General features: G+C 45.4%; 12 protein-coding genes across 12 annotated transcripts; 8 read left to right on the top strand and 4 right to left on the bottom strand.

Annotated features, from left to right (window-relative positions):
• Nucleotides 1-96: 96 nt before the first annotated feature.
• On the top strand, nt 97-1,032 carry SAMD00019534_041640 (hypothetical protein; the record flags this gene model as incomplete). The annotated part of the gene is made up of 3 exons (XM_012900669.1): nt 97-409; nt 485-888; nt 964-1,032. 3 exons carry the CDS (start codon nt 97-99, stop codon nt 1,030-1,032), a joined length of 786 nt encoding a protein of 261 aa, XP_012756123.1.
• A 52-nt stretch (nt 1,033-1,084) lies between these two features.
• Nucleotides 1,085-1,396, top strand: SAMD00019534_041630 (hypothetical protein; the record flags this gene model as incomplete). The annotated part of the gene is made up of 1 exon (XM_012900668.1): nt 1,085-1,396. The coding sequence occupies one exon, from the start codon at nt 1,085-1,087 to the stop codon at nt 1,394-1,396; it is 312 nt and encodes a 103-aa protein (XP_012756122.1).
• A 389-nt stretch (nt 1,397-1,785) lies between these two features.
• SAMD00019534_041620 (hypothetical protein) lies at nt 1,786-2,445 on the top strand (the record flags this gene model as incomplete). The annotated part of the gene is made up of 3 exons (XM_012900667.1): nt 1,786-1,799; nt 1,918-2,189; nt 2,354-2,445. 3 exons carry the CDS (start codon nt 1,786-1,788, stop codon nt 2,443-2,445), a joined length of 378 nt encoding a protein of 125 aa, XP_012756121.1.
• A 2,018-nt stretch (nt 2,446-4,463) lies between these two features.
• On the top strand, nt 4,464-9,666 carry SAMD00019534_041610 (hypothetical protein; the record flags this gene model as incomplete). The annotated part of the gene is made up of 4 exons (XM_012900666.1): nt 4,464-5,471; nt 5,557-6,534; nt 6,607-7,914; nt 7,999-9,666. 4 exons carry the CDS (start codon nt 4,464-4,466, stop codon nt 9,664-9,666), a joined length of 4,962 nt encoding a protein of 1,653 aa, XP_012756120.1.
• A 1,174-nt stretch (nt 9,667-10,840) lies between these two features.
• Nucleotides 10,841-13,417, top strand: SAMD00019534_041600 (hypothetical protein; the record flags this gene model as incomplete). The annotated part of the gene is made up of 3 exons (XM_012900665.1): nt 10,841-10,989; nt 11,057-11,631; nt 11,712-13,417. 3 exons carry the CDS (start codon nt 10,841-10,843, stop codon nt 13,415-13,417), a joined length of 2,430 nt encoding a protein of 809 aa, XP_012756119.1.
• Nucleotides 13,418-13,486: 69 nt separating this feature from the next.
• On the bottom strand, nt 13,487-15,421 carry SAMD00019534_041590 (hypothetical protein; the record flags this gene model as incomplete). Its single annotated transcript, XM_012900664.1, has 5 exons — nt 13,487-13,727; nt 13,800-14,494; nt 14,579-14,855; nt 14,914-15,290; nt 15,404-15,421. 5 exons carry the CDS (start codon nt 15,419-15,421, stop codon nt 13,487-13,489), a joined length of 1,608 nt encoding a protein of 535 aa, XP_012756118.1.
• A 260-nt stretch (nt 15,422-15,681) lies between these two features.
• SAMD00019534_041580 (hypothetical protein) lies at nt 15,682-16,652 on the bottom strand (the record flags this gene model as incomplete). The annotated part of the gene is made up of 2 exons (XM_012900663.1): nt 15,682-16,438; nt 16,498-16,652. The coding sequence occupies 2 exons, from the start codon at nt 16,650-16,652 to the stop codon at nt 15,682-15,684; spliced, it is 912 nt and encodes a 303-aa protein (XP_012756117.1).
• Nucleotides 16,653-17,140: 488 nt separating this feature from the next.
• SAMD00019534_041570 (hypothetical protein) lies at nt 17,141-18,997 on the bottom strand (the record flags this gene model as incomplete). The annotated part of the gene is made up of 2 exons (XM_012900662.1): nt 17,141-18,355; nt 18,473-18,997. Coding segments are annotated over 2 exons (1,740 nt in total), but the record flags the coding sequence as incomplete, so codon positions are not given.
• Nucleotides 18,998-19,727: 730 nt separating this feature from the next.
• SAMD00019534_041560 (hypothetical protein) lies at nt 19,728-20,345 on the top strand (the record flags this gene model as incomplete). Its single annotated transcript, XM_012900661.1, has 1 exon — nt 19,728-20,345. The coding sequence occupies one exon, from the start codon at nt 19,728-19,730 to the stop codon at nt 20,343-20,345; it is 618 nt and encodes a 205-aa protein (XP_012756115.1).
• A 486-nt stretch (nt 20,346-20,831) lies between these two features.
• Nucleotides 20,832-21,716, top strand: SAMD00019534_041550 (hypothetical protein; the record flags this gene model as incomplete). Its single annotated transcript, XM_012900660.1, has 1 exon — nt 20,832-21,716. A coding segment is annotated over one exon (885 nt), but the record flags the coding sequence as incomplete, so codon positions are not given.
• A 1,122-nt stretch (nt 21,717-22,838) lies between these two features.
• On the top strand, nt 22,839-23,848 carry SAMD00019534_041540 (hypothetical protein; the record flags this gene model as incomplete). The annotated part of the gene is made up of 2 exons (XM_012900659.1): nt 22,839-23,108; nt 23,186-23,848. The coding sequence occupies 2 exons, from the start codon at nt 22,839-22,841 to the stop codon at nt 23,846-23,848; spliced, it is 933 nt and encodes a 310-aa protein (XP_012756113.1).
• Nucleotides 23,849-23,903: 55 nt separating this feature from the next.
• SAMD00019534_041530 (hypothetical protein) lies at nt 23,904-26,865 on the bottom strand (the record flags this gene model as incomplete). Its single annotated transcript, XM_012900658.1, has 4 exons — nt 23,904-23,940; nt 24,002-25,381; nt 25,438-25,661; nt 25,723-26,865. 4 exons carry the CDS (start codon nt 26,863-26,865, stop codon nt 23,904-23,906), a joined length of 2,784 nt encoding a protein of 927 aa, XP_012756112.1.
• Between the last annotated feature and the right edge of the window lie 158 nt (nt 26,866-27,023).

The following is a 27,023-nucleotide window of genomic DNA, read 5'->3' as shown; positions in this document are numbered from 1 at the left end:
ATCAACCAATCAATCATACAATACAGTGTGATTGGTACAAAGACATTATTATTTAATTTATTATTATTTATATATTCTCCACAAGTACAACCAACAATGTCAACTACACCATCACCATCACCATCACCCTCACCAGCTACAGCAGCAGCAACAGCAGCATCAGAGGATAGTAAACAAACATTGACTTTCCAAGTCGGTGGAAGTGGAAGTGAGGCCACATTAGAAGTGGCAACAGGATTCCAAAAGGGTCTTGGACAGATACAGGCACGTGGCATATGGGTGCTCCTCGCATTCTGGGCCATTATGATGCTCATCTCAATCACAAAGACTATATTCACCATTCGACAAGAACGTAGTCTCAAGAAGCTAAGGTTGGTAACAGGTCTAATGGTCACATTCAGTTCAATATGTATGTATTCATTGATTGATTGATTGATTGCCACGCCAGTCCATGTTACTGACTTGTCCATCCATACTACCATAGGCTTCTTCTTGTTATTCTTCTTGAGGATCAATGGATCACAATATGTCCTGTTGCCATTGGACAAACTTGGATTCTTGTTTATATTATATACTTATTTGCTGATATTGTTCTTCTGGATCAACTCGCTGTTGGTGGGCGATCCTAGACTACGGGTAGTCAAGTATCCAAAGTTCTTTATCATTGCTGTCGTGGTGCTGTTCCTCGTCGAGATGGTGGACTGCATGTTCCAATCCGTTGCAGCCTATGATCCAAGAAGATTCAGTGCCATGTCCTACTTCAAGGAGTCCCTCTTCTACAGCTCCTACAAGTCCATGATCACCTTCACCCTATGCTGTTCCTTCAGTTCAGTAGGATACCTAATCTATGAGAAGGCCAAGAAGTTGTCGGCCAAGAATGTATATAGAGTATGTTGTTTGATTGATCGAGGGCGAGGGCAAGGCCAAGGCAGGGACATCATACTAACATTTCACTTACTTCAGTTTAAGAGAGTTGGCTTCACTATTGGAACATCATTCTTGTTTGTTGATGGTGTTCAATATCACGTATGACATGACAATGACCTATGATACACTGTATGAGTACAGTGTGTCGGTGGGCATTATGTGCATGATGTACTTGGTGTACGGCACACTGATCATTCTGATACTGTTTGTGATCTTCTCGAACCGCGACGACAGCGACTCGCACCGCTCGTCGGGCGCCGAGAGCAAGTGTCGCTCAGAGATTAGTCTGTCATCGATTGATCGCAGCAGTGTAATGTCACAATGGACGCGAACCAGTTCAAGTGGTAGCAGTGGATGTGATAGTCTCTCCTGTCCCATGGCCACCACCGTTGTACCACCAACCAATCATTGTACGGCAGCTGCAGCACAGTTCTCATCATATAATGGTGCTTCATTACAAGAACCATAATATTATAGTTATATTATTATTATTATTATATTATATTTATATATGCTGGCGAGTCTTCGATCGGGCCGTCCGTACTCCTACTCCTACTCCTACTCTCTATCTTTTAGTTCACTTACAATCAAACTTATAATAAACATGTATTGTAACTAACAAATAATAACTTTACAAAGAATAACGAAGTCAATGAAGTTGGGTGAGGGCAAGGGTTTGGAAAGTTGAAAATCGAACAAAGGGGTCAAAGCGAACTTGCATTCATCTTCAAAGTTAGACCTCTCTATTCGTGCATTCATTGACCTTGTATCACCTCATTCATCAACAATCAATCAAAGTATCCAATAGCTGTATATATATATAATCCTGTACAAACCAACACATAAACAACAGCAACAATGAAGTTAGTCAGGTATGTTTGTTCATGAACTTCATAAACTGGCGACCGATTAGATATGGAGAATCTGAAGAATGATTGAATGAATCATGAACTAACATATAATCAATACAATACAATACAATACATATAGGTTTTTAATGAAGCTGCATAATGAGACAGTTACTATAGAGTTAAAGAATGGAACGATTGTACATGGAACGATATCAGGTGTAGATGTTAGCATGAACACACATTTGAAGACAGTGAAGCTGACACTGAAGGGCAAGAACCCTATCAATTTGGATACTCTGAGCATCAGAGGCAACAATATTCGTTACTACATATTACCAGAGTCACTCAACTTGGGAACATTGCTCGTCGACGACGGTCCCAAGAAGCCAAAGAAGAGACCAGCTGCTCCAGGTAAAGTGTTACAGCGACAATGACTGCATCATTGACAACAACAATGATGTTGATGATAACGAGGATTTTGAGAACGAGGATGACCATACTAACAAACACACACTCAATCAATCAATCAATCATTCAATCAATTAATTAATTAATCTATCAATCGATATAAACAGAGAAACCAAAGGCAGTCATTGGAGGAAGAGGTGGACGTGGTGGAAGAGGTGGAGGCAGGGGTGGCAGAGGAGGCAGGGGTCGTGGAATGTAATCAAACAGTCGATCAATATCACAATAAAATCAAACGATTGAACCATATCCATACCTTGGTTAGCAGAATCAGTGAGGAACAGCAACGACATCAACAAAATGCTCTTATTGGCGACAATGGCAACAACTTCATTGGCAACGACATAAATACAAACACAATGGCAACATCTAGTATGATACAGATCCACCATCCTTTCAAGGCGATGAAGATCAAACCACCACTTTGTGGGCTAGCTGGCAGGCTACGATTGCAATTTAAATCGGACAGGGCGTTTGGCGAGGGCGAGGGAGGGCGATTGATGGTCGACCCAAATATTGATCGGTTCACCAAATATTAGACCAGAGACTTAACGAGGAAATTGAATTGCAAATCATATGATTGGAGTGCACTTCACTCATTTTAGAAGTCACATCAATTTCCAAAGTTATAAGTGAATGAGTTAATGAACTAACTTTGTCACGTGATTGGAATGTTTGGATTGGACAACCAAGAACATTGGTCGCCAGACAAACAGACCACCATAACATCATTCCTTGGATTTTAATTCCAGACTTTCAATTAATTAAAGGATGGATTGATGCATGGATTGATGAATCTGATGGTTTAGGTCCTGTGAGTGTATATATGTGAAGTTACTCAGATGATGTCCACTAAACAGGATGTGGGGTGGTGGTGTTACGCCTCATGACTAATGTCTCTCTACCACAAGAGTTTGGTAATATGATAGACGGTTGGTAGTCCATTTGCATGTCCCATGTCCTTTGGGATGGTGGGGGTTGGTGCAATTGGGGAGGACCACACTTAAGCCCAGTGTGGGCCTGTGGGGGCGCCTCAAGTGTCAGGGCCAAGTGGTCCTCAAGTCCAAGTGTGTGGTGGTCCTCAAGTCCAAGTGTGTGTCTTATTCTTTCAAACAAACAAAACCTTTACTACTGCATTCAATTAATAAAGAGTATGAAGAAGAATAGCAGTTCTACTGGTTCGTTGTTGTCACCCTCTACTCTACACCTTCCCAATCGAGCGTTCACCACCAATTATACAATACGAAAGACAATGTCATTGCACAGTTGATTTTATTAAAGTTTCCTTTAAAGGTCGCCCCATGGGGGCCAAGGTTCCAGTTTTCCTTTCGCGGCGATGAACTTGCAGGCCCAGCGGTCCCACACCGATGTCTTGGATGTCGGGCTGGTCCTTTGACAAGGCTTGTTGTCTTACCAAAGGTGTGCTGGCTGTTTGCTAGCCAGGGTTTATTTAAAGACCATGGACACCTTTTTCTGGCATGGGACGCATCATCATTTCATTGAGGAACTGATGGACCCTAGGGCTAGCCCTTTTTAAAGGAACGGTGAGGCCTTGAGCTTTGGTCGAGACGCCTTCACTGCGAGGCCCTCCCCTCGTTCACACATCAAAGTGCAAGCGGACACTCTAGTGGCTCCACCACACCACATCCCAAGGGAGGAGGTTGATGTCTTGGCAAACCTTGGACCGTTCTACTTTCATGCTCAGTGTTGGCGACTAGATGAGCTCATTGTCACTCTTTAAAGCTTATGCAATCATAACTATATCCTCAGATAAACATCTGCTCGCTCGATTTGGTATTGACAGTCATTCAGTCAGTGAGTCTGTTGACCTCTAAGTAATTTATCATTCTTATAATACGTTATTGATCTATTAGATAATTTTATTAGTTAATACATTTGTTTGATAGACACAGTGAGTGACTCTACTAGTAAACATCCAGCAACAATATTGAAGTGACACTCCAACTTACTTCAATTCAATCATCATCATCGTTCATCAGACACGTGACGACTTGGATTTGACCTCAATCACACAATCATTCATCGTCAAGCCAACAACATAACAACATCAACATACAACTACTATTACTTATTATTATTCAATACTCTGTACTTATATCTGTACATTATTATTATCACTTAGTTAACTACTAATTAATACATTATCCATTATCCATTATCTTTGTCGACACCAAGATTGCAATTCAAAAATAACAAGAAATGAAGGACAAGTACACAACATCATCCGCCACATCCCCTTCGTGGTCATCACACAACAAACAACCAATTATAAAGTCACATAAGCATGATGACGACTGTGACGAGGACAACCCTGACAGGGTATCGTCATATCTGCTCGCCCAAGAGACATCATCCTTTGGCAGACCACAACAACAACAACATCTTCTGCCAACACCGACACCATCATCAACACAATCATCAAACACATCGTCATCATTACTCGACTGCCCATCTGAACGCGACTTTGTACCAGTCGAGAACATCTATCTGCCCGAGGACGATAGATTCACATACTATCATAAGCGTCCGTATGGTCATGCCTCGATAAGCAACTCTGACATCACCCGTCATGTTGGTCCAACACCATCCCATTCTACATCTACTCCTACTGCTGCACCAGCATCTGCACCAACAACAACACCAACATCATCATCGGCATCATCACTCCCCTTTGTAACCGAACACAACATCAGTGGCAACAACTCTCATCAATCAGACGAAGACTATAACTTGGTAGTTGGGGAGAGCTCTGAACCGGACACATTGCTACCATTCTCATTGTCGCCAATCATTGGCAATGAACGCGACAACCTGTACAACATCGACAACATTGACATTATCAGCGACCTGAGCAGCTCGTCGTCCAAAGCGCCGCTCAAGGTGTGGCAGGAGAAGTTCCGGCGCAAGTCACTCTTTGAGCCGCTGGCCGACTATCCCACTCAATCAACATTGTTGGATTCACTCTCACTCATGACCATGCCTCCAATCGTCAGCAACTTTATCCGAGAGGATGGCGAGGGCTTTGCCGGCATCAACCCGCACACCACTGCGCAGACCGACAAGCTGCTGGAGAAGATGAGGATGGAGCGCTCCTTCCTCGAGTCCAAGTGCCACTGTGTGCGCTGCCACAAGTGCAACCAACAGTTCCCCGACATGATGAACCAACGTGCTCTATTCGAGCTCAAGCATGCTTTGAAGACCTTCCGCGTAAGTATCTTCATCATATGATCGATCAATCAAGTGAGACATGCATGCCCTAACTCTCAATCAATCACTCATTCACACAATATAGGATGGCGACTTCTCAATCAGACTGACATCAAATGGATGCTCTGGCATTGGAAAGGAGATCATTGAGATGTTCAACGACACTGTGACACTGTGCGACCTCATGTCCAAAGAGTTCACACGTGTCGGTAACCAAGTCGGAAAGGAGGGAAACACAATGGACCGTGCCGTGTTGCCTGACGCCAAAGGCAGCTGGAAGTTCTGCATCGATCTTGTAAATACACTCATTGGTGACATGGTCCAGCCGACCGAGGAGGTGGTCCGTGTCATTGGCTCGGTCGCCAAGGGTGACCTGTCGCAGACCATCAAGATGGAGTACGGTTCGGGCAAGCAACTTCGTGGAGAGTTCCTCAGGATCGCCAAGGTCGTCAACACGATGGTCTCCCAGCTCAAGAGTTTCAGTTCAGAGGTGACTCGTGTGGCTCGCGAGGTCGGTACAGAGGGCAAGCTTGGCGGCCAGGCCGTCGTGCCAGGCGTCGACGGCATCTGGAAGGACCTGACCGACAATGTCAACACCATGGCGTCCAATCTGACCGACCAAGTGCGTGCCATTGCCGACGTGACCACAGCCGTGGCCGGTGGTGACCTGTCCAGGAAGATCTCGCTCGATGTCAAGGGTGAGATTCTCGAGCTCAAGGTCACAATCAACACAATGGTCGATCAGCTAAACTCCTTTGCCAGTGAGGTGACGCGTGTGGCGCGTGAAGTCGGAACCGAGGGCAAGCTGGGCGGCCAGGCCGAGGTGACGGGCGTGGACGGTGTCTGGAAGGACCTGACCGAGAATGTCAACACCATGGCGCAGAACCTCACCAGTCAGGTGCGTGCCATTGCCGATGTGACCACAGCTGTCGCTCGAGGAGACCTCTCCAAGAAGATCACGATCGATGTCCGAGGCGAGATCCTTCAACTAAAAGGGACAATCAACACAATGGTGGACCAACTGAATTCCTTTGCGAGTGAAGTGACTAGAGTGGCCCTTGAGGTATGTACAATCAATGACTGCCATTGAGTCGAACCACGTTCAGACACTAACATGCATCAATCAATCAATCAGGTCGGTACAGAAGGTATACTTGGTGGACAAGCAGAGGTCGAAGGCGTGGATGGAGTTTGGAAAGCCCTGACCGAGAATGTAAATATAATGGCAGCCAACCTTACGAGCCAGGTGAGGGAGATTGCGCTGGTGACCACGGCGGTGGCCACCGGCGACCTGTCCAGGAAGATAACACTGGATGTACGCGGCGAGATCCTCCAACTCAAGAACACTATCAATACAATGGTCGACCAACTCAACTCATTCGCGAGTGAGGTGACTCGTGTGTCCAGGGAGGTGGGCACAGAAGGCAAGCTCGGTGGCCAGGCCGAGGTGGAAGGCGTCGGAGGTGTCTGGAAGGATCTGACGTACAATGTAAACACAATGGCAGCCAACCTGACGGGACAAGTACGTGCCATTGCCGAGGTTACCACGTCCGTGGCTTGTGGTGATCTCTCCAAGAAGATCACAGTCGATGTCAATGGCGAGATCAGACAACTCAAGGAGACCATCAACACAATGGTGGACCAACTGAATGCCTTTGCCGCTGAGGTAACTCGTGTGGCACTTGAAGTCGGTACCGAGGGCAAGCTTGGCGGCCAGGCCCAAGTCAAGGGCGTTGGTGGCGTGTGGAAGGACCTGACAGACAATGTAAACACAATGGCAGCCAATCTGACGGGCCAGGTGCGTGCCATCGCCGAGGTGACCACTGCCGTGGCAAGTGGCGACCTCTCCAAGAAGATCTACCTGGATGTCCGTGGCGAGATCCTTGAGCTCAAGGAGACCATCAACACAATGGTGGACCAACTGAGTACGTTCGCCGCAGAGGTAACTCGTGTTGCCGGAGAAGTCGGTACCGAGGGTATCCTTGGAGGCCAGGCTCAAGTCAAGGGCGTCGGCGGAGTGTGGAAGGACCTGACAGACAACGTAAACACAATGGCAGCCAATCTGACGGGCCAGGTGCGAGCCATTGCCGAAGTAGCCAAGTCCGTGACTAAGGGCGACTTCACTCGAGTGATCTCTGTCGAGGCCAAGGGTGAGGTAAACATCCTCAAGCAGATTATCAACGAGATGATCCACAATCTCAAGGAGACCACAATCAAGAACACACTGGCTAAGGAGGCTGCCGAGGCTGCGTCGAGGGCCAAGTCCGACTTCATGGCCAACATGTCTCACGAGATCCGTACACCAATGAACGGTATCATAGGTATGACTGACCTGACACTAGACACCGAGCTGAGTGCCGAGCAGAGGGAGTACCTCACAATGGTGCAGTCCTCAGCTGGCTCACTCCTGACGATCATCAATGACATTCTGGACTTCTCCAAGGTATGTATATTCAATCATCAAACATACACACCTCTCACATTCAATCACTCACTCATACTCAATCAATCAACTCAAACAATCTAGATTGAAGCCGGAAGACTGGAATTAGACCAATCAGAGTTCTCACTAAGAACTATCCTGTATGATACACTCAAGACATTGGCTTGGAGATCACATCAGAAGGGACTGGAGATCATCTGTGACATCTTCCCAGAGGTACCGGACCATTTGATTGGTGACCCGGGCAGATTGAGACAGATCGTCACCAACCTTGTTGGCAATGCAATCAAGTTCACGGCCGAGGGCGAGGTGTCGCTCGTAGTCAAGCGTGATGAAACATCAACCGACAAGGAGGCTCTCATCTCATTCTCTGTCATTGACACTGGCATTGGCATCCCGGCTGAGAAGCTCCATCTGATCTTCGAAGCATTCTCCCAAGCAGACGGCTCAATCACTAGAAAGTATGGAGGCACTGGTCTAGGTCTCACCATCTCCACGCGTCTCGTCGAGTTGATGGGTGGCAAGCTCAAGGCCGAGTCCACCCCAGGCCAGGGCAGCCGCTTCGACTTTGTCGCCAAGTTCCCACTGGGCCAGCCATCGATCGACAACACCAAGGTCGTGCTCAAGAGTGTCAACACCCTGATCATCGATGATAATCCATCGACCAGACGAGTGCTCCACCAGATGCTCTCAGAGTACGGTGTCAACGCTGACACTGCCGAGTCGCCCGACTCTGCCTTCCAGCTGCTTCGCGCGGCCTCAATGAAGAAGGAGCCCTACGAGTTCATCTTCATGGACGCGCAGCTGAATGGCAAGGATGGATTCCTTGTGGCCGAGGCCATCAAGCAGGACCCAACGATCAGTCGCACATCAATCATCATGCTGATATGTGGTAGTGGCCAGAGAGGCGACCCAGAGAACCGCAGCAGTGTGATCACTGGCTACCTGACCAAGCCCGTGTCGCCATCCGAGATGCTCGAGGCACTTCAAGGCTCCAACACTGACAATGCCAAGCCACGCTTTACCGAGAAGAGCATCGTCCAGGCCGAGACCGCATCCGAGATTCTGCTCGCAGAGGACAACGTAGTCAACCAGCGTCTGGCCATCCGTCTTTTGGAAAGATTCGGTCACAAGGTGACTCTGGCAGAGAACGGCCTTCAAGCTGTTGCCGCCTCCGAGATGAAGGACTTTGACCTAATCCTTATGGATGTGCAGATGCCCCACATGGGTGGCTTCGAGGCCACCAGCACGATCCGTTTGCGTGAGAAGTCAATCAACAAGCACACACCAATCATTGCCATGACGGCACACGCGCTGCAAAAGGACAAGGAGAAGTGTCTGGAGGCCGGCATGGACGACTACCTGTCCAAGCCAATCAACCCCGACCAGCTGAGGATGGTGATCGAGAAGTACCTGGGCAACACGCAGGTGCTCCAGCAGATGACGCCCATCCAGAACGACTCCAACCTCAACATCAAGGCCCAGCAGTTCCTCACCGACTACCAGAGCATCATGGATGAGATCAACCGAGCGATCAATGGCAACAACCCCGACAAGCTATGCAGTGAGGCTCGTAAGCTACGCCAATACGTCTCACACTTTAGCACGGACATTGAGCGCGTGATCAAAGAGCTAGAGACCATCTCTCGCGACTACCGTGACCTTGAGAACGCACGTTCCATACGCAAGAGGATCGAGGCTGAGATCAACCGTCTGATTCCAATCATCATGGATCTTGCCAAGTCCAAGTAGAAGGCTTGGTCCTGGTCCTAGTCCAACAACATCCCCTCCCATCATTGTTAAAGTAAAAGAGTTAAACATGCCTATCTCTCTAAGTTTGGCATTCATCCATTCAATACTTCCTTGTTTGTTTGATTGAGTGATTAATTGAGTGGGATAGATCCACGATTGGATTTGCCAACATTAATAATAGGGGTTGGGGGATTGGGTTGTTGCGCACCGCCACGGTGATGGAACAAAGGCATATCTGATCCGGATAACCGGATGTACCTTGGTTGTTACAGGGAGCCTACTAAGCACACACTGTTTGGATGTTGTTTGGTTGTGTCACAGTTATTATCCTTTCGATTGTGAACACTTCACACTGACAGACCAGTATTCATCATACATCTGTATTACTGGCGAAGTAGTCCACCATGGACTACTCCTTCACCGCGGCGGTCTCTTTAAATTAACTATGACTGTACCTATTGCGTAAATTTCAAAGTATGGCGATTACCTTTGTGCACCCAATTGACCCGAACATATCTATTCAATCACTATTATTATTAACTTAGATATCAATTACAATACAATCAATTATGGGTACATACATATATGTGATTGATTGATTGGTGAATATCCAAATGAGGGATTAATAACTTCATCTTGAAAGTTCGATAACTCAAGTTTGTGGTGGCGGGTGATTGAAATTTGAATTCAAATTTATTGATGACCGTTAAACACTCTCTGGTGATCAAAGTGCACTCGCACACGTTCCCATCTGTAACTGTGTCATACTATCAAACCTTATCTTCTTAATTACACTACAGTACACAGTACACAGTACACAACATAACTATTATTAATTAATAATATGATGGATCTTGAAGATTCATCAAAGATGGATGAGATAGAATCACCTACAAAGCGATCAGCTAAACTAGATCAACATGGATTCGTTATTGTCGATGATAGTGATGACATTGAACAACATCAGCAACAGCAACAGAATGATGATAATGACTCAAAGTATGATGATGATCACATATGGAAGTCCATTATGAATGTAATACCACAAGAACTAGAGGCTGTATGTACATTCTTCCCATCTTTCATGAATCAATGACACCTGACACCTTTTAAGCAACGAGCATTACTTGCCAAGGGCATACCTATGCATCTGCGGCCTGTTGTATGGCCAAGGATGCTCAACATTGATCAACACAGGGATAAACATGGTGCCAACTACTTTAGCGAGCTGTGTAAACGAGGCAAGAATGAACACACAGAACAGATCCTATTAGATGTACCCAGGACATTCCCAAACAACAAGAGATACTTTACCAAGAGAGGGTATGTTGATCCATGTACCGTCTGGGATCATCCCATCACTCACTCACCCAAATCAATCACAACTTAGCAAACAAGACTTATTGGATGTACTTCAATCATACTCGTACCATAATGCAAATGTTGGATACTGCCAAGGAATGTCGTATATTGTTGGAGTGTTCTTGATGTACTTGACAAAGGAGGAGGCATTCTGGATGCTTGTCGCATTGCTCGAGCGAGACAATGCCATGGGATTCTACATCTCTGGCATGCCCAAGCTACTACACGATGCCAAGCTGTTCCTCCACGTACTTGAGATTGAGAACAATGAATTGGCACAGCATCTAAAGAAGAATGGAATCGATCCCCTACTCTACGTCACACCATGGTGGATGTGCTTCTTCACCACGTTGGCCAAATGGGATGTTATACTCCGCATATGGGACCTAGTTCTACTTGATGGCGTACCATCACTGTTCCGCATATCTCTGGCCATATTATGTTCAGCAGAGACACAGTTGCTGAGTAGGAAGGGTGCCGAGGGTCTACTTCCCTTCCTCCTACATCCACCCCTCGATGAGATTGGAGGCATCGAGACGATCCTTTCCAAGGCCATCGCATACCCAATCGCTGATCTAATGGTCAATGGTGAGAAGAAACTGGGTAGGTATTCATTTGTCAGACTGAGATCAGCGGCAATATATACAGGTTGTTCTAACATACGTTCATTGCCATTACTACAGCAGAGGAGACATCAAGAAACAATGCAATAATGTCGGCCAAGAAGAAGAGACCATTGGCAAACTCGAGCTCTGGTACCAACTCTTCATCATCTGCTACCAGCTCACCATCATTGACATCATCGAGTAGTGAGTCTTTGTTTGGTCGCATACTCAATACCTTCTCGTTCGACTTGGACACGCCAATCATGAGCACCGGCAACACCAACAACAATAGCTACAGTGGCAATGGTAATGGTGGAGGCTACACATTGATCAAGAAGAATAGCTCTGATGATGGTGATGTTGAGATGAAGGGCATCTCCTCACCCAGAGGCCCCAAGCAGCCTACGCCAGCCAACCACCAACAGATTGTCCAGACAGATGATTCAGCCAAGTCACTCACCAACAGGGTCAAGGAGTTCTCAATGCGACTCAAGGACAGGTTCATCAATAGAGGCTACCAACCTTGTCGCGTCATTCATGAGCAGCCCAGGTCGGTGCATGGCAGGAAGTCCACTGCACGTCCATCCACAGCCAGGAAGTCGGTTGCCAACCGTGGCGCACCCATCACCCCAAGGAAGTCCATTGTCAATGGTACCGCCGGCCATCTCGGCAGACCTTCCACCATGTCCACCAACAATATCAACAATCCAAGAAGATCCGTCGCACATAAGAGGTCGATGGCTCCAAGGCAACACGTTGATCATAACATGGATGGTTCAACATCGACTACAACAACAACCACATCGACTTCAATAACTTGGTCCAACAACTCTGATTCATTGTTTGATAACATGCCACCTCCTCAACATCAACAACAACAAGAGTTGGTTGGAGTTCCATCGACCCCTCGCCAACAGAAGTCATTCACACAGTCCAAGCCACCACTATATCAGGGCGCCAACAGAACTACCACGGTTACAGTTGGAAGGAAGTCAATCCGACCAATGGGCGGAGCCCCTTCTATGGCCAAGTCCAAGATAATCCATACACAGCAGCAACAAACTCAACATCTACACACTCAATCACAATCACTATCACCATTACCTTCACCATCAAAGTCAACAACAACAACAACACCAATCACATCATCATCCAATGTTACTACTACTACTACACCTATATCCTCGGCAAAAGCCCCATCTCCACTCAAGTCAACATCCACCTCCACCTCAACAACAACCTCTAGACTATCAACCAGCACACCTTACTCGCCACACTCAATCAAGATTGGACCACCACCACCACCATCCACGCCAATCCTCAAGGCACTTGCTCCATGTACAAACAACAACAGTAGCAACAATCTATTGAATATCCTCAACAACAGTAATACACCAGTAAGCAGTGGCTGTGGCACAATCAACTCCAATGCCACCGATGATATAGTAGTGCCAGTCTCACCATTCAAGAGACTGCGAACAAATGACATGCCCACCACCAGCACCAGCCATCACATGGACTTGGAGAATGCGACTGTTTGGCAGTCGGCCGCCACATCCGTGTCGATCAGTCCAATGACAACACCAACCAAGTCAATGTCCATTGACAGGAAGCCACTGACTCCCACCTCTGCAACGAATAAGCCACTCTCTGGCAATAAGAAGATGTTTCCAGTGTCTCCACTCAAGTCGCCAGCCTCGCCCTCTATCATGATGGCCAAACCAATGATCAACAAGAAGACAAGACCACAGGCAAGTTTCTGGTTCACTCCAATGGGCATCTAAGGAAGGAAGCTACGTTCATGCATTCAATCAAACAATATATTTATAAGTTAAGTTAATCATGTGTCCAGTTTAGAATACATTTGGTATCATGATGTTAGCTTGCTTGCCATCGAGTATCTCCTCGAGCAACTTCTCCAATCTGGACTTTAGCTGTCTGGTATCCTTTGTAAGCTGTTCCAGCTTCTTTCGAGAGTCTAACAAAGTATGATTGGCTTCCTGTCGTTTGGTGTCCAGATCAACAATCAATTGAGTGTTCTTGGCGATATTGAATTGTTTCTGGGAGAACTGGAGTACCAGTCTGTCGATGTACCTGTGCAAGTTAAGTTGGTGATTGAATTAGCTAGCTGGCTCATCACGTCTGTCTCAGTGACCATCTACTTACTTCTTGCTTGACTTGATCTCAAGTACATGCTTGATCTTGTGATTGGTGAGTGCTGCGATGATGGAGGTGATTGTCTTGAGGTATGTTTTGCATTGCTCCAGGTTGGTCGACTCGATGGACAACTGATCAATGCCAAACACATGCTCGGGTGCCTGCATCTCAGCAGTACGATGCTTAAGGAACATCTCCAACTCGTACAGTTCGTCCAGGAACAGGTTACGCAGCTGTCTATCACCAAGTATTGATTCGTTCGGGTTCTCATTGGCCTTCTTGCGCGACTCTGATACCGGGGCACCATTGTCTGCACTCAAATCAGCAACGACGGCGACAGGCTCGCTTGAGCTGACAAGTGCGGGAGACTGTGATTCGTCGACGATCTCTATCGCTTCCATCATTGAGAAGTCATCCAATATCTGGTCAGTCGTGTTTGATGTATCGATCACAGAGAAGTCCTCGTCCCACTTGATCTCCTGAACGGCGACATCCACCGGGGTCTCATCAACTAGGTCAATGTCCCAGTTGATACCGCCACCGGTGCCGGTGCTGGCATCAGTTGACGTCTGTTGCTGTGAGTTTGATTGTGCTGATGCTGGTGGTCTATATGCTGGGTCCAATATCGCCTCCCTCTCAGCCAATGTGATGTTTCCATTCTTAACCAACATGTTTGTCAATGGTAGTATCTCATCCTTTAGTTCCTGTTATATGTTCGATTGAATGAATGAATGAGTATGATTGAATGAGTGCGAATGAATGAATGAGGTGTAGACTAGTTTACATACAACACTTGTTGCTTTGATGACCTCTTGATAGAATGATATGATCTTGATCATATCGCCGTTGTTGAGCTGCTTGATGACCTCGCCAAACATTGTTTCAAGACTCTTTGGCAACACGATGATCTCATCTCTGATACTATCACCCTGTATACCAAGGTCTTGACAAGCCTTCTTCAACATATTCTGTGATGCAGTCTTGCTCTTATTAAGTTCCTGTTCTCTCTTGTTATAATCATCAAGTGACTTTAATGACTTCTCAATAGTCTTCTTCAAGTTGGGTCTGTGATTGAGTGTCAGCGATATGACACGGAGGGAGTGAGTTGAGACAGTCTACTTACACATCATAGTTGATAGCTTGTGTGAATTGCTGACATAGGTCACCAATGTGAAGTGAATCCTTCTGGTAGGCCTTGATGATATCGCTCCACTTTTGAGTGGCAGGGTTCGAGTAACTACCAAACAGTGTCTTGCTTGAACCGTTGGGTGCAGACAAGTAGTCTTGTAAGATATCTTGACAGATCAAATAGTTTAGATCATCGGCTGTTAGTGATTGATGTTGTTGTTTAATAGGTGGTGCAACCTTGATAGCATCATCTATTAGCTTGCGAACTGCTGGTGAGTTCCTCTTCCAATGTTGTGGCAACTTCTTTCTATCCAACAACCATTCAAGTATCTTTGAACCTTGTAAATCTATTATCAAGTCCTCTTGTTGTTGCTATTGTTGTTGTTGTTGATGTAGTTGTCATTGATTGATTGATTGAATGAGTCGAGTGAGTGATTGATCGAGCGAATGAGTACATGATTGATTGATTAATTGATGATTCTTACCCTCTTTGTTGATGCCATAGTATGTATGTATATGTATGTATGTGTAGACTCAAGCAATATAATTATTAATCAAGAGAAGGTCACTCTTTCACTTTCCCTCGCCACATTCCCTAGCACACTTGCCCTCGCAGACATACCCTCGCACAAATACTATTGAATGATTAGATGGTTCAATAAAATGTTATATTAAGTAAATATATAAGTATATTAAACGAGATTGTTCATTCTGAACTAACTAACAAACAAACAAACAAACACCTTGTAATAGGATATTTGAATTACTTGTGGTCAACATTGTTGTTGGTTGGAAGTGGAGTCTGGGATGGAGCAGTCTGGGGTGGAGCAATCACTTGTGGCTGTGGCAATGGAGCAACTTGTTGCATCATCAATGGTGGATTGGAGTATGCCTGATAGGGACCGGACTGCATTGGGTACATATGTTGGTATGGTTGTTGCATTGGTTGCATTGGTGACATTGACTGCATAGGTGGCATGTAAGTCATTTGTGGGCTAGTCTGTACTTGTTGACCATTCATGTATGGTTGTTGAGGTTGGACATAATATCCATTATTGTTGTTGTTGTGATATGGAAGTGTATTTGGGGTTGAAGTGTTGTTGTTTGACTTCTTGGTGATATTCTTAACCTTGTCAACCAATGGACTGATCACATTGAGAATTGGGTTGGACACTGAGTAGCTGCCAATCAATGGGGTGGACTCGTTGGTTGTGACACTTCCCTCGGCTGGTGGACCGACCAACTTAGCTGGAAGCTTCTCAATGGTGTAGGTTGTTCTTCTAAAGTATAGGAATAATACCAACAAGTACACTGAGAATGGGATCAAAGCCCAGAATGAGATCAATGATCCAAGGAGATACACAAAGGACACCAAGGCAATTCTTTGCCACATTGGTGTAATAGAGTACTGCTTTCCATTCAACACATTGATCTGATCCATATACAACTGAGAGTTGAATCCAAGGAATGGCAACTCATGTCCAGGGCAAATGTAAAATACATGATCCTCAAAGACAAACCTAAAATAAATTAATTAATATCTTGTCGAAAAGTATTAATAATTATTATTTAAACTTACTCGAGTCTTAGGAAACTCTTGTTGAGAACACAAGTGACATCGAGATCATTGATCAACACAGTCTTGTGATCCACTGATTGAATGATAACCTCTTTGTCCTTTAAATTCAACTTCCAAGTATTGTTGATTGAAAAGAATCGCTTTAAGGTGGCCATGATAATAATATTCTTTGGATTAATATAAATATATTTGATTGCTTGATTGATGGATTATTTAATAATTTTGTTGTGACACAAATTATAAATAGTTATTGGGAACAACATCTTGGACTTAATAAATAATAATCCATAATTTATTGTATTGATTTGTGTCAATGAAGTCGTTGGTATCTTTCACTTTAGAGAAAGAACTTGGTCAACATAGTTGATTGAGTGATTGTGCACAGTTGGTCGTCATCAAGTCTCAAACAATCAGGGTCAAACTTGTTTTCTCTCAAAAATGGGAGATAACCCCTAAAAACTCCAAAATTGGTCTTTTTCAGACCAGTTGAGCTGGAAATTCATTTGGTCAATTAATATCTATTATTATTATTTATTTATATATAAATATTAAACTAAGTTTTTCCAAATTAGTTCATATATTTTAATATGAATACATGTGTGGAAGGTACTTCATAACTTTTTGGAACAAAGTAGTGTTTGGAAATACAAAGTAGGAGGTTGTGATTGAGCCTTCGGATGCTAGATTGGGCAATGCCACATTTCAACTCGTATCCAGCAATGTTTGGTGTGAACCTGGCTATTCGCTTTAGCGTACTGAGTAATGTTTCACATCTATATGGTATATCGTCTGATACTGATGGCTTGATCTCTAAGCTCAATGAATTGAATGGTAGTATAGACGCGACTTGTATCACATTATAATCAAATTGATAATAAGTTTGGAGCTGATCCCCATAAATTGGATTGATGGCGATGACATCTGGCGTGGAGACACTTGATGCAACATACTTGATCTGTTGTAGCTGGTACATACGCAATGTCCTAAGGTTGGGAGGCAAGTTGAGTGGCTTGTCGTAACACCCTCCAATTGTTAACTCCCTCAATGTGTCTGGGAGTGTGATGACCAGATTGAAGTTGTGGCCAAAGTTGACAGATATGAGCGAGGATGGTAGGGTATTTGGGGAAATTGTTTGATTGAACATGTCTCCAAACTTGATCTTGGTGATTGATTGTGGCAGCACTGTTTTGATTGGATAGTTAAAGTGTCGACCCAAAGTCAACTCGGTGAGGGTATCTGGTAAATGATCATTTGATGTGAGCACATTGTTGAAGCCACCTCCAAGTGTGAGCCCAGTGATCCCAGATGGGAGTGACATGGGAGCGATCACTTTGTCCAAGTATACTACATTTCCTGCAGAGTGGGGTCCGACTCTCTCTCCCAACATCAAGTTTCCATCGCCAAGCTTTAACAACTTGAGTGTCTGTGGCAACACCCCTACATCTATGCGTTGTTTGAATAGGTAGTCCTCCTCGATGATCAGCGTCTTGAGGTTGGGCGGCAGTACACCACGATGTAATGGTTTGGCAAACCTTGCTCCAAGATTGAGTAACAACAATGATGTTGGGAGCACACCTGGGAGTAGTTCCTGATTGAAGTTTAGAATGAAGAGGAGTTCGGTGAGTGAGTCGGGGAGTGAACCATGCTGTAAAGGTTGGTTGTAATCAAAGAACACGGCGAGTGTGAGTGACGGGGGCAGCACTCCAGGCATGATAGGACTGTCGCATTGGTAGACGCTCAGTGATTCAAGCATGGTAGGTAGCACACCTGGTGTGAGTTGAGGAACTAAATTGCCGCCCAAGCCCAAGCTCAGCCGTTTGACTGTTTGTGGCAGAGTGGACAGTGAGTTGAACGTGTACTGGAACGTGAGGTCGGTGAGAGATGCTGGGTAGGCGTCGAGTGGGAAGGGTCGACTGTATGCGGCAACAAATGTTAGCTGAGTGATGGAGGCGGGTAGGACACCGACCTCGATCGGTTGGTTGAACGATTCGCCAAGTTGTAGGATGGTCAGTGATTCGGGGAGATAGCCAGGCGCGTTGATAGGACAGTTGAAGCAGCTTCCAAACTCGAGATGTGTGAGTGAGCGTGGTAGCTTGGGGATGCGACACTTGTTAGGGGCTTGGCGTCGGCGACTTGAATATATAAAGTTGTTGTAAAAGATGAGCTTGAGGAGCGACCTGGGCAGCGCGCCACTCTCAATCAAGTTGTTGTAATATGTGTCAATGTATAGTGATGTGAGCGATGGAGGCAATGTGTCGACAATGATGTCTTGATTGAAATCAAAGCCAAGTATCAATGTTGTGATCGTGTCGGGAAGACAACATTCACCGATCGGTGAATTAAATGCTGGACCAAATGTAAATGTCTTGATCTTGTTCTTGATGTCTGCGTCTACACTTCGTTCTATATCATTTGGAGCGATTGGAACATTGCCGCGAAGTGACCAGATCATCTCGTCACGAGTACTTCTAAACAGAGTGGATTCACCTTTCAACATAGAATACATTCGTTTAGAGGTCACTGCCAGAAATGCAATAGCAATGTGATCATTCAAATGTACGATAAACTCTCTAAGAACAGTCAATGGTAGTGTCTCCATTGTGTATATGTTGTTGTTGTTGTAGTTGTATTGTGTGTGTTGGATGAGACAACAAGTTAGTTGATGTTGAAAATAAAGTTAGATGTTCATAAGTCCACTCATATGTGAACAACTTGGAAGATAGTGATAATGTAGTAGAGATAATATATATATATAATAATAAGACAATTGATAGAAAGAGCAGACAATACTTGATAACCATGGTTATTGAAGTTCACTGAACTAATAAATATAGCAGGTTCAGTCAATCAACACTCAACTGTACTTCTGATCAACACAATACCATTTGAAGAAGATGATGTAGTTGGTATTGATCAAAAGTAAGACATGATCCTACGCTTATAATACAACATCGGTTGGTTGTACTGGAAGAGGACCGCTCGAGTGTTTGAGTGATGGGGACAGCCCCACCAGGCATGATAGGACGGTCATGATTCAAGCATGGTTGGTAGCATGGTAAGGTGACCAAGCAATGAAGGCAGGCAGACAGGTAGGCAGGCAGGCAGGCAGGCAGTCGACGATCGATAGGTTTAACCGCGTTAAATTAAGCAATTGAGGGGGTAACTCCCCCCTCTTCCTGTTATTAACAGGAAGTCAATGTTGTTGTACCCAAGGACCTTGAGAGATACACATGCTCAACACAACTACAACAATTACAATTACAACTACAACTACAACTACAACTACATTGACAGGGATGGAAAACATATCTCAATTCTCTAGTCTGCTACTACAGTTGATTCTGTCACACCTCGATGATAATATTGATAGAGTGTGCTTCAGCTTGGTCTGCAGATCGCTGTTTAGGAACAGAGATAGGTATCTCTTCTTCAATCCCAACATCGAGCCAGTGGTCAGAGACGACATATACGATGAGCGTGATGACTACACAGACCTTCAAAACGAGAAGGAGGCCCAGGAAACTTTGGAGCATGAATATGTAATCCTGTTCAGCTCGATCAAGCTCTATCGACCATCCCATTACCAGCGCCAGTTCATCCGTTGCCATTCGCCAATGAGGCTTGTCTATGACTGTTATAGCTCAACATACAGCATTCCTCAATGCTTCGAGACTTGTGTTGTCGACAACGGGGCCATCTTCATCCCAAACTCAATCACAACACTGTTCTTCAAGTCGTTGCCACGGGATTTCACCATCTGCTATGGACTAATCCCTCAAACAGTGACAACGCTAATCATTGGAAAGCTTTGCCACAACCTCACTATTGAGTCGGGTGCGATCCCATAATCTGTGACCAAACTGACGTTTGTTTCTGAATTCCAACTGGAACGACCATTGCCCATTGGGTGTATTCCTCCATCAGTCCTGACACTGGAGTATGGATGCGTGGGTTGGGATTTTCGTAACAATGGCGTGTTCCTTCCGCCATTGCCACCATCACTTACACATCTGCAGGTATCTCATTGCGTCATTGAACCGCTCAGTGTTGGACAGCTTCCAACAACAATCACCTATTTGAATATGACTTATGGGCATGATTTGCCCCCTGGAGTGCTACCTGGATCAATCAAAACACTCCTCTTGAGTGGGATTGGCGATCCACTCCAACTTGGCTCACTGCCCAACTCGATCACCTCTTTGTATCTAGACTACTTCGATGATCTCACACGCAAAGATCTTGAATATTCACTTGCACCAGGAGTCATCCCTTCATCGGTCACCACCCTCACCCTTGGACAAAACCTTTACCGATGCACCATCTTCCAGGGATCAATTCCAGGATCAGTGACGACGCTTCACACCTTCTCTGAAGTGATGCCAGGCTCTCTGCCACCAACGCTCTCTTTCCTAAAGTTGGAAAAATTGGGAGAGTTCCCACCTGGTGTATTGCCAACGTCTCTGAGAACATTGGAGTTTAAAGATGAATATTTTGAATACCTTGAACCAGGAACAATACCAGAAGGGGTGACAACATTGGTCATCGAGAACGTTAATCAAGTCCTAGCACCTGGGGTGATTCCGTCGACCGTGACCAAGTTAACATTCGGTTACTTGTTCTCTCAACCTATGACGTTAGGATTGCTGCCCGACTCTCTAACCACTCTGGTCTTTGGAGAGCGCTTCAATGACCGCCTATCGCTGCCTGTCTCGATCACAAGTCTGAAGTTTGGCAAGTACTTCAACCAGATGTTGAGCCCAGATGATCTGCCGAAATCTCTATTGTACCTTGAGTTTGGAAAGCACTTTAATCATCCTCTATCCGTTGGTGTACTCCCGCCATCGTCAACTACAATCAGGATGGGAAAAAGATTCAGTCATCGACTTTCGTCTGAATGCATTCCAGCGTCAGTGACATCACTCTCCATCCCCGGTCTGGACAACCTTTCTATAGATTGCGGCATGTCTCTGCCGTCATCTCTTTGCCTCAATATTCAAAAGCCAAGATCCGTTTACAAAGCCAAATCATACTCCAAGGGCACTTACTTCAAAGTTCTAAAGAGCATCAACAACATTACATTCTCCCAATACGGGTCTTTCAATTTGATTCATGGGAGGAAGCTGGACGACAAATATGCTTTGCTATACAACGACTTTATGTATATAGAATTTATTCGATATGACCAAGAGGATATAGACCCCAAGGGCAAGCGACGTCTCATTTAATAATATTCCTCCTTCAAGTGGATTATTCCCCAACAAACCTCGACCTTTATAAATGATTCTATCAATCAATAACTCAATGATGTAGTTGGAAGAGATCTAAAATAAGGCAAGATCCTACACTAAGTATACACATCATCGGTCTTTCAACTCCAACACAACTACACAACACACAAACCAAGTTTATTAATTGTAGTTGTATTGTACATGTTACAACAAGTATTGACCTAGGTCATATATATTTATAGTTTGTCGTTGTTGGATATAACTGTAAATATGGAACAATAACAATTTACATTGGTGCACCATCTCTAATCAATAAACACCATTACCATTGTTGATCAATATAATACCATCATTTCTTATTCTTTGTAATAAGTGATCAACCTTGATTATCTTCTGCCGCTGGTTGGTTGTAACAATCATCCAGTTGAGTGATGTGGACATGATGTAGCATGTTGGGTGATTGATTGATTGATTGATGAGATCACACCCCACCCTCACTCACCCCACCACCACACTCCACCCGAACCACTCTGTCTTAAATTAGATATCCCGGGATATCCCGAATGAAAGTGATTGATTGATCACACACTACCCCTAGCACCACCACTCTCACTGATACATTCATTTGATTAACATACACCAAGATTAACGTGACATGTCACAAGGTACTCAAGTCATAATGTATTGAACAATCAATCATGTTTGAGATGGGGAAATAATGATGAGATGTCATTAATGAGTGGAGTGGAGGTGATCAATGATGATTGATTGTGATGGTTGAGATTGATGATGGGTTCTCACTGTTCATAAGTGGGTGCCATCTACAATTCTGTCCCCAAGGAAGCCCACGCACACCAGTCGTCTCCAAGACAACGACAAGCATATAATCAATCGATGATCATCTTGCTGATGTATTGTCCATTCGACGACAACAACAATAACCAATCAATCATCAATCAACAATAACAATAATAACAACAACAATCATTCATTGATTTCAAAATATTATCCAACAAACAAACAATCATTCATTCAATCATACATCTCATCACATCATAACTTATCACATCCATATCGTATCGAATCATTAACATCATTATCACCTGATCAAGGATGAAAGTAATATTATCAATAATACTAATTATTTGTTTGATAACTATATATACACTGCCAACAGTGTCGTCCGAACGTTGTGTTGGTCCAGAGTCATTCCGAATATACGATGACAAACTGGATGTCTACGTCGATGATTTCTCATGGTCCACCACCCGTTTCTTCAACAACTCCAAGTATGCCTATTCCGGAAAATACTCATTCGGTTACGTAGCCAAAAACTACGATGGAATGTACCTCGACCTAAAGACTGGTATTGATCCATCAAGAGTATGTTGATCAATCATGCAATCAATCAACTCCCTCTTTCCATCACTCACTCTATCTCACACTTATTCATTAACTAGGATTCGGTAATTCAATTCATGGTCAATGGTGGAAAGACTGGACATCAGAAGGTGTATATCAGACTGTCCAACGCCAATCATACTTATGATTTCTATCTTTGGGGTTCAGACTCAGCATTGGTGACAAAGGGCGACATCCAGCCGAATGAGTGGTTGCCAGTCCAGATCGACTTGGGCCTGATGGAGCCAGGAATATACCACGACCTCAAGATCTTGGTCGAGGGCCCAGAGGATCACGGACTCGTCTACTTTGACGACATGACTGTGCTGACACGTTGTCCCGATGACAAGTACATAAAGGGCTTGGAGAAGAAGGTGTGCTCACAGACCGACTGTGTCCAGGTGTCCACCAAGGAGGAGAACATGCAGATCCTCGTCGCGGGAACACTCTACCGTCAGTACTCAGTCACCTTCCGCAATGTTGGCGCCAAGACCTTGTTCGGCCTGCAGTTCGAGCCCGTCTACTTTGAGCCGCGTCCAGGCAAGCTGGACATCTGGGCGTGTGTCAATGGTGATGGCGGACGCTACAAGCCACCCAACGGGTTGAATGCCAAGGGTCTCGTGCCAGAGGCTGAGTTCACGATTGGTGTCATCTCCAAGAAGGGACCTGTCACTTTCAAGGTTGTCGACTTTGCCTACAAGCCACCCGCTGTCAAGAAATAAATCACTATTATTAATTGTTGTATTTATTACTTACATGCCTTTGCCTCGGCCTAGCCTAACCTTGCGTGACCAGGCTGTTGCTGTTGTTGTATCTTTTGATTGAATTGCAATTTCATCTTATATGCTTCAATCTGTTCCACTGCCTCTTCATACCGGCCAAAGAGGTTCTCGTTGTCCTTGACATACTGATTGTACTCCTCCTTGAGATTGATCACCTCTTGTTGACACTTGGTCACTTCCTGTTTGGCCTTGGTCAGCGACTCGCGGTCCATCTCGCATTGTTGGTGAGCATACTGATCGCCTTCAAACTGCTTCCTGTAGTTCTCCAACTGTCTCCACATGTCATCGGACTTCTTCTGCCACTTCATCGACTCGATTGATTGCAATGCCATCTCTAGGCCCACGCCATGATGACCGAGCAGTCGTTGCACAGGGTCTTCGTTGACACGCTCTTTGCTCTGTTTGTTGTAGGATGCCTTGCAAAAGAGTGAGATCATTCTATTGCCCATCACATCCATGTTGAACAGCTTATCGATTCGGCTGCGACAGTTGGCCGCCATGCGTTTCAGCTTTGATGGGTTGGTGATCAGTCCCTCGAGGGCCTGGCTGTACTGGTCAATCTCTTGGCGTGCGTGATGTAGCTTGGAGCGATCAATCAGGATGCCTTCCTCAGGTGTCACCAGCTCGCTCTGACCACCCACGTTGGCGCCCACAGGCACGACTCCTGATGACATGGCCTCGTAGAAGAGCATAGATATGCCCTCCATCTTGCTAGGGAGGAAGACAATGTCGCTGGCCGAGATCAATGAGGGCATGTCGGACACGGGGACATTACCCAGCATCTTGACCACCTCCACCATACCATTGCGGTGTAGGTACTCCTCGACATCGCTGCGCATCGGTCCATCGCCACTGACCAACGCGGAGAAGGTCACATTCTTGAGCATGAGGTCCTTGAACACCTCAAGCGCGACCATTGGCTGCTTCTGTGGCGTTAGTCGTGCGGCAAACAAAAGCACTACATCTTTGGGTGCAATTGAGTATCGTGAACGGATTGTCGCGCGATCAGCTTCATCCATTGTAAAGTCGAATGTGTCTACATTGACGTAGGACACATCAATGTGCTCGCTCAATATCTTGGAGTACTGTTCATGTTGACGCTCCTTCTGTCTGTTCTCAGCCATTGAGTTGCCACTCTGATGATGATGATTGTGGAATCGTTGGGCAGCCTTCTTGATCATCCACTCTTTCAAATGATCGGATGTGACGATGGACAGGTCGAGTTGTGACTGCATCGATAGTGAGTACCTGGCAAAGCCACCGTTCTTCCAGTCCTCTTCCTCCATATGAACGTAGTCCACAACAGTGGAGTATGGACAACGTTCATTAAGATATGGCATGAACAGGTAACCGACCTCACTATTTGTTACCAACGTTATATCAATGCGTCGGGACTCTACCAAGTAGCAAAGGAACCTTGGGAAGTCATACATTGACAGGAAGTTGTTCAGTACAAATATATCCGTTGTGTGTCTGATGATGATTGTTTGTTAGTGTATGCATTTGCCCTGCACCAAGGTGCTACTTACTGTTTGAATTGGTCCAGCCATGGATTCTCAGAGGCCACTGTTGAGACGATGGTCACTTCCCATCCCTTTTCAATCAACTGACTGACAAGGTTCAGGTTGAACTTGTCTGCACCACCAGTATTGAACCAAGGTACGATGATCAGTATCCTAGGCTTAACCTTCTTGATTTGATTGTTAAAGTTCAGATTGGAGTCCATGTGATACTCCTTCTCGGTCTTCTCAATCTGATTGATTGAATGGGTTAGTTACTTCGTCATTGAGATCTAACATGTACTTGGATAATACCTTGGGGATGGAGTTGGCATGGATGATGGGATACTTCAACTTGAATTCATTCTTGAGCTCATCACGCTTCTCTTTGTTAAAGTTGGACCATGCGTTGACTGATCCATTGTGATCTTTACGTCGATACCAGTCGAGGTACTCGGGCACGGTCTCACCCCAAAGGCCACGCTCGGCACACTTGAGCAGGAAGTCCCAATCCTCCATTCCACCAGTGATACGTTCATCAAAGCCAAAGAATGTAGGTGTCATTGATGAGCCCGACATCTGATTGATTGATAACGATCTTGATTGGAGACTGAACACATCCTTGCGGTACATGATGGTGGCGGTAACCTGGTTCTCGGTAATGAACGCATCGCCTTGCTCAAAGCCCTTGTCCCATGTGTACTGCATCTGTCCAAAACCAATGGTGTAGCCCTTGGCAAAGCTGATGTGTGGCGAAGTCTCGAGCTTCCAGGCAAGCTTCTCCAGTGTGGTTGGCTCAATCATATCATCACCGTCCAGGAAGAAGATGTATGAGGCCTTGGAGTACTTGACACCAGTGTTACGCGCTGCGCTTAGTCCTCTGTTGGTGCTATGTGCTCGCACAGAAACACGACCATCGCGTTCCTTCCATCGCTGGATGAACTTCTTGAGCGCCAGATCGGACGAGCCATCATCAACGACAATGACCTCGAATGCTTGAAGTGATTGGCGCTCCAAGGACACAACGGTCTCTTGCAGGAGCTCGGTGTCTGTGTTATAAACTGGAATGATCACTGTGACTACGGGGCTGGAGCATGTGAACGGGTCGGCTGTTGGGGCAATGGCGCCAGGCTCCAGCTCCAACTCGTAATGATAGCTCTGTGCGCGATGTGGTGAGGCGGGCGTGCAGTCATAGCCATTGGTCTCGCCAGCCTGGAACACACATCCGACCGGCGGTGCCATGGCCTGCAGTTGGCTACGCGACTTTAGCATGGAGAAGCGACAGTAGGAGTTGAGTACGCGATCCTCGTAGTTGTCCTCCGTCTGTGTGTAGGAGGATGGTATACGCATCAACAGCGACACCACCAACAAGATAGACACACCAAGTAACAGACTGGTACCAAGCAAGATAGTGAAGCGTCTCGGTCTGCGGATACAGGCTTGTCCAATCCAGTGCATCCAAGTAGCGCATACGCCCCTACTACCGCTGCTACTTGAGTGTTTACCTTTGCGTCGACGACTATCTCGTTCTTTATGTGATAATGATGTCTCGTCACTTGCATCATCATCCTCATCTGATGAACTGTTATGTAATGATCCACCATTGCTACTACCTC

Source organism: Acytostelium subglobosum, assembly GCF_000787575.1.
Source record: "Acytostelium subglobosum LB1 DNA, scaffold: scaffold7, whole genome shotgun sequence".
Lineage (NCBI taxonomy): Eukaryota > Evosea > Eumycetozoa > Acytosteliales > Acytosteliaceae > Acytostelium > Acytostelium subglobosum.
The sequence above is the reverse complement of the archived record's forward strand: the minus strand, read 5'-3'. Positions and strand labels throughout refer to the sequence as shown.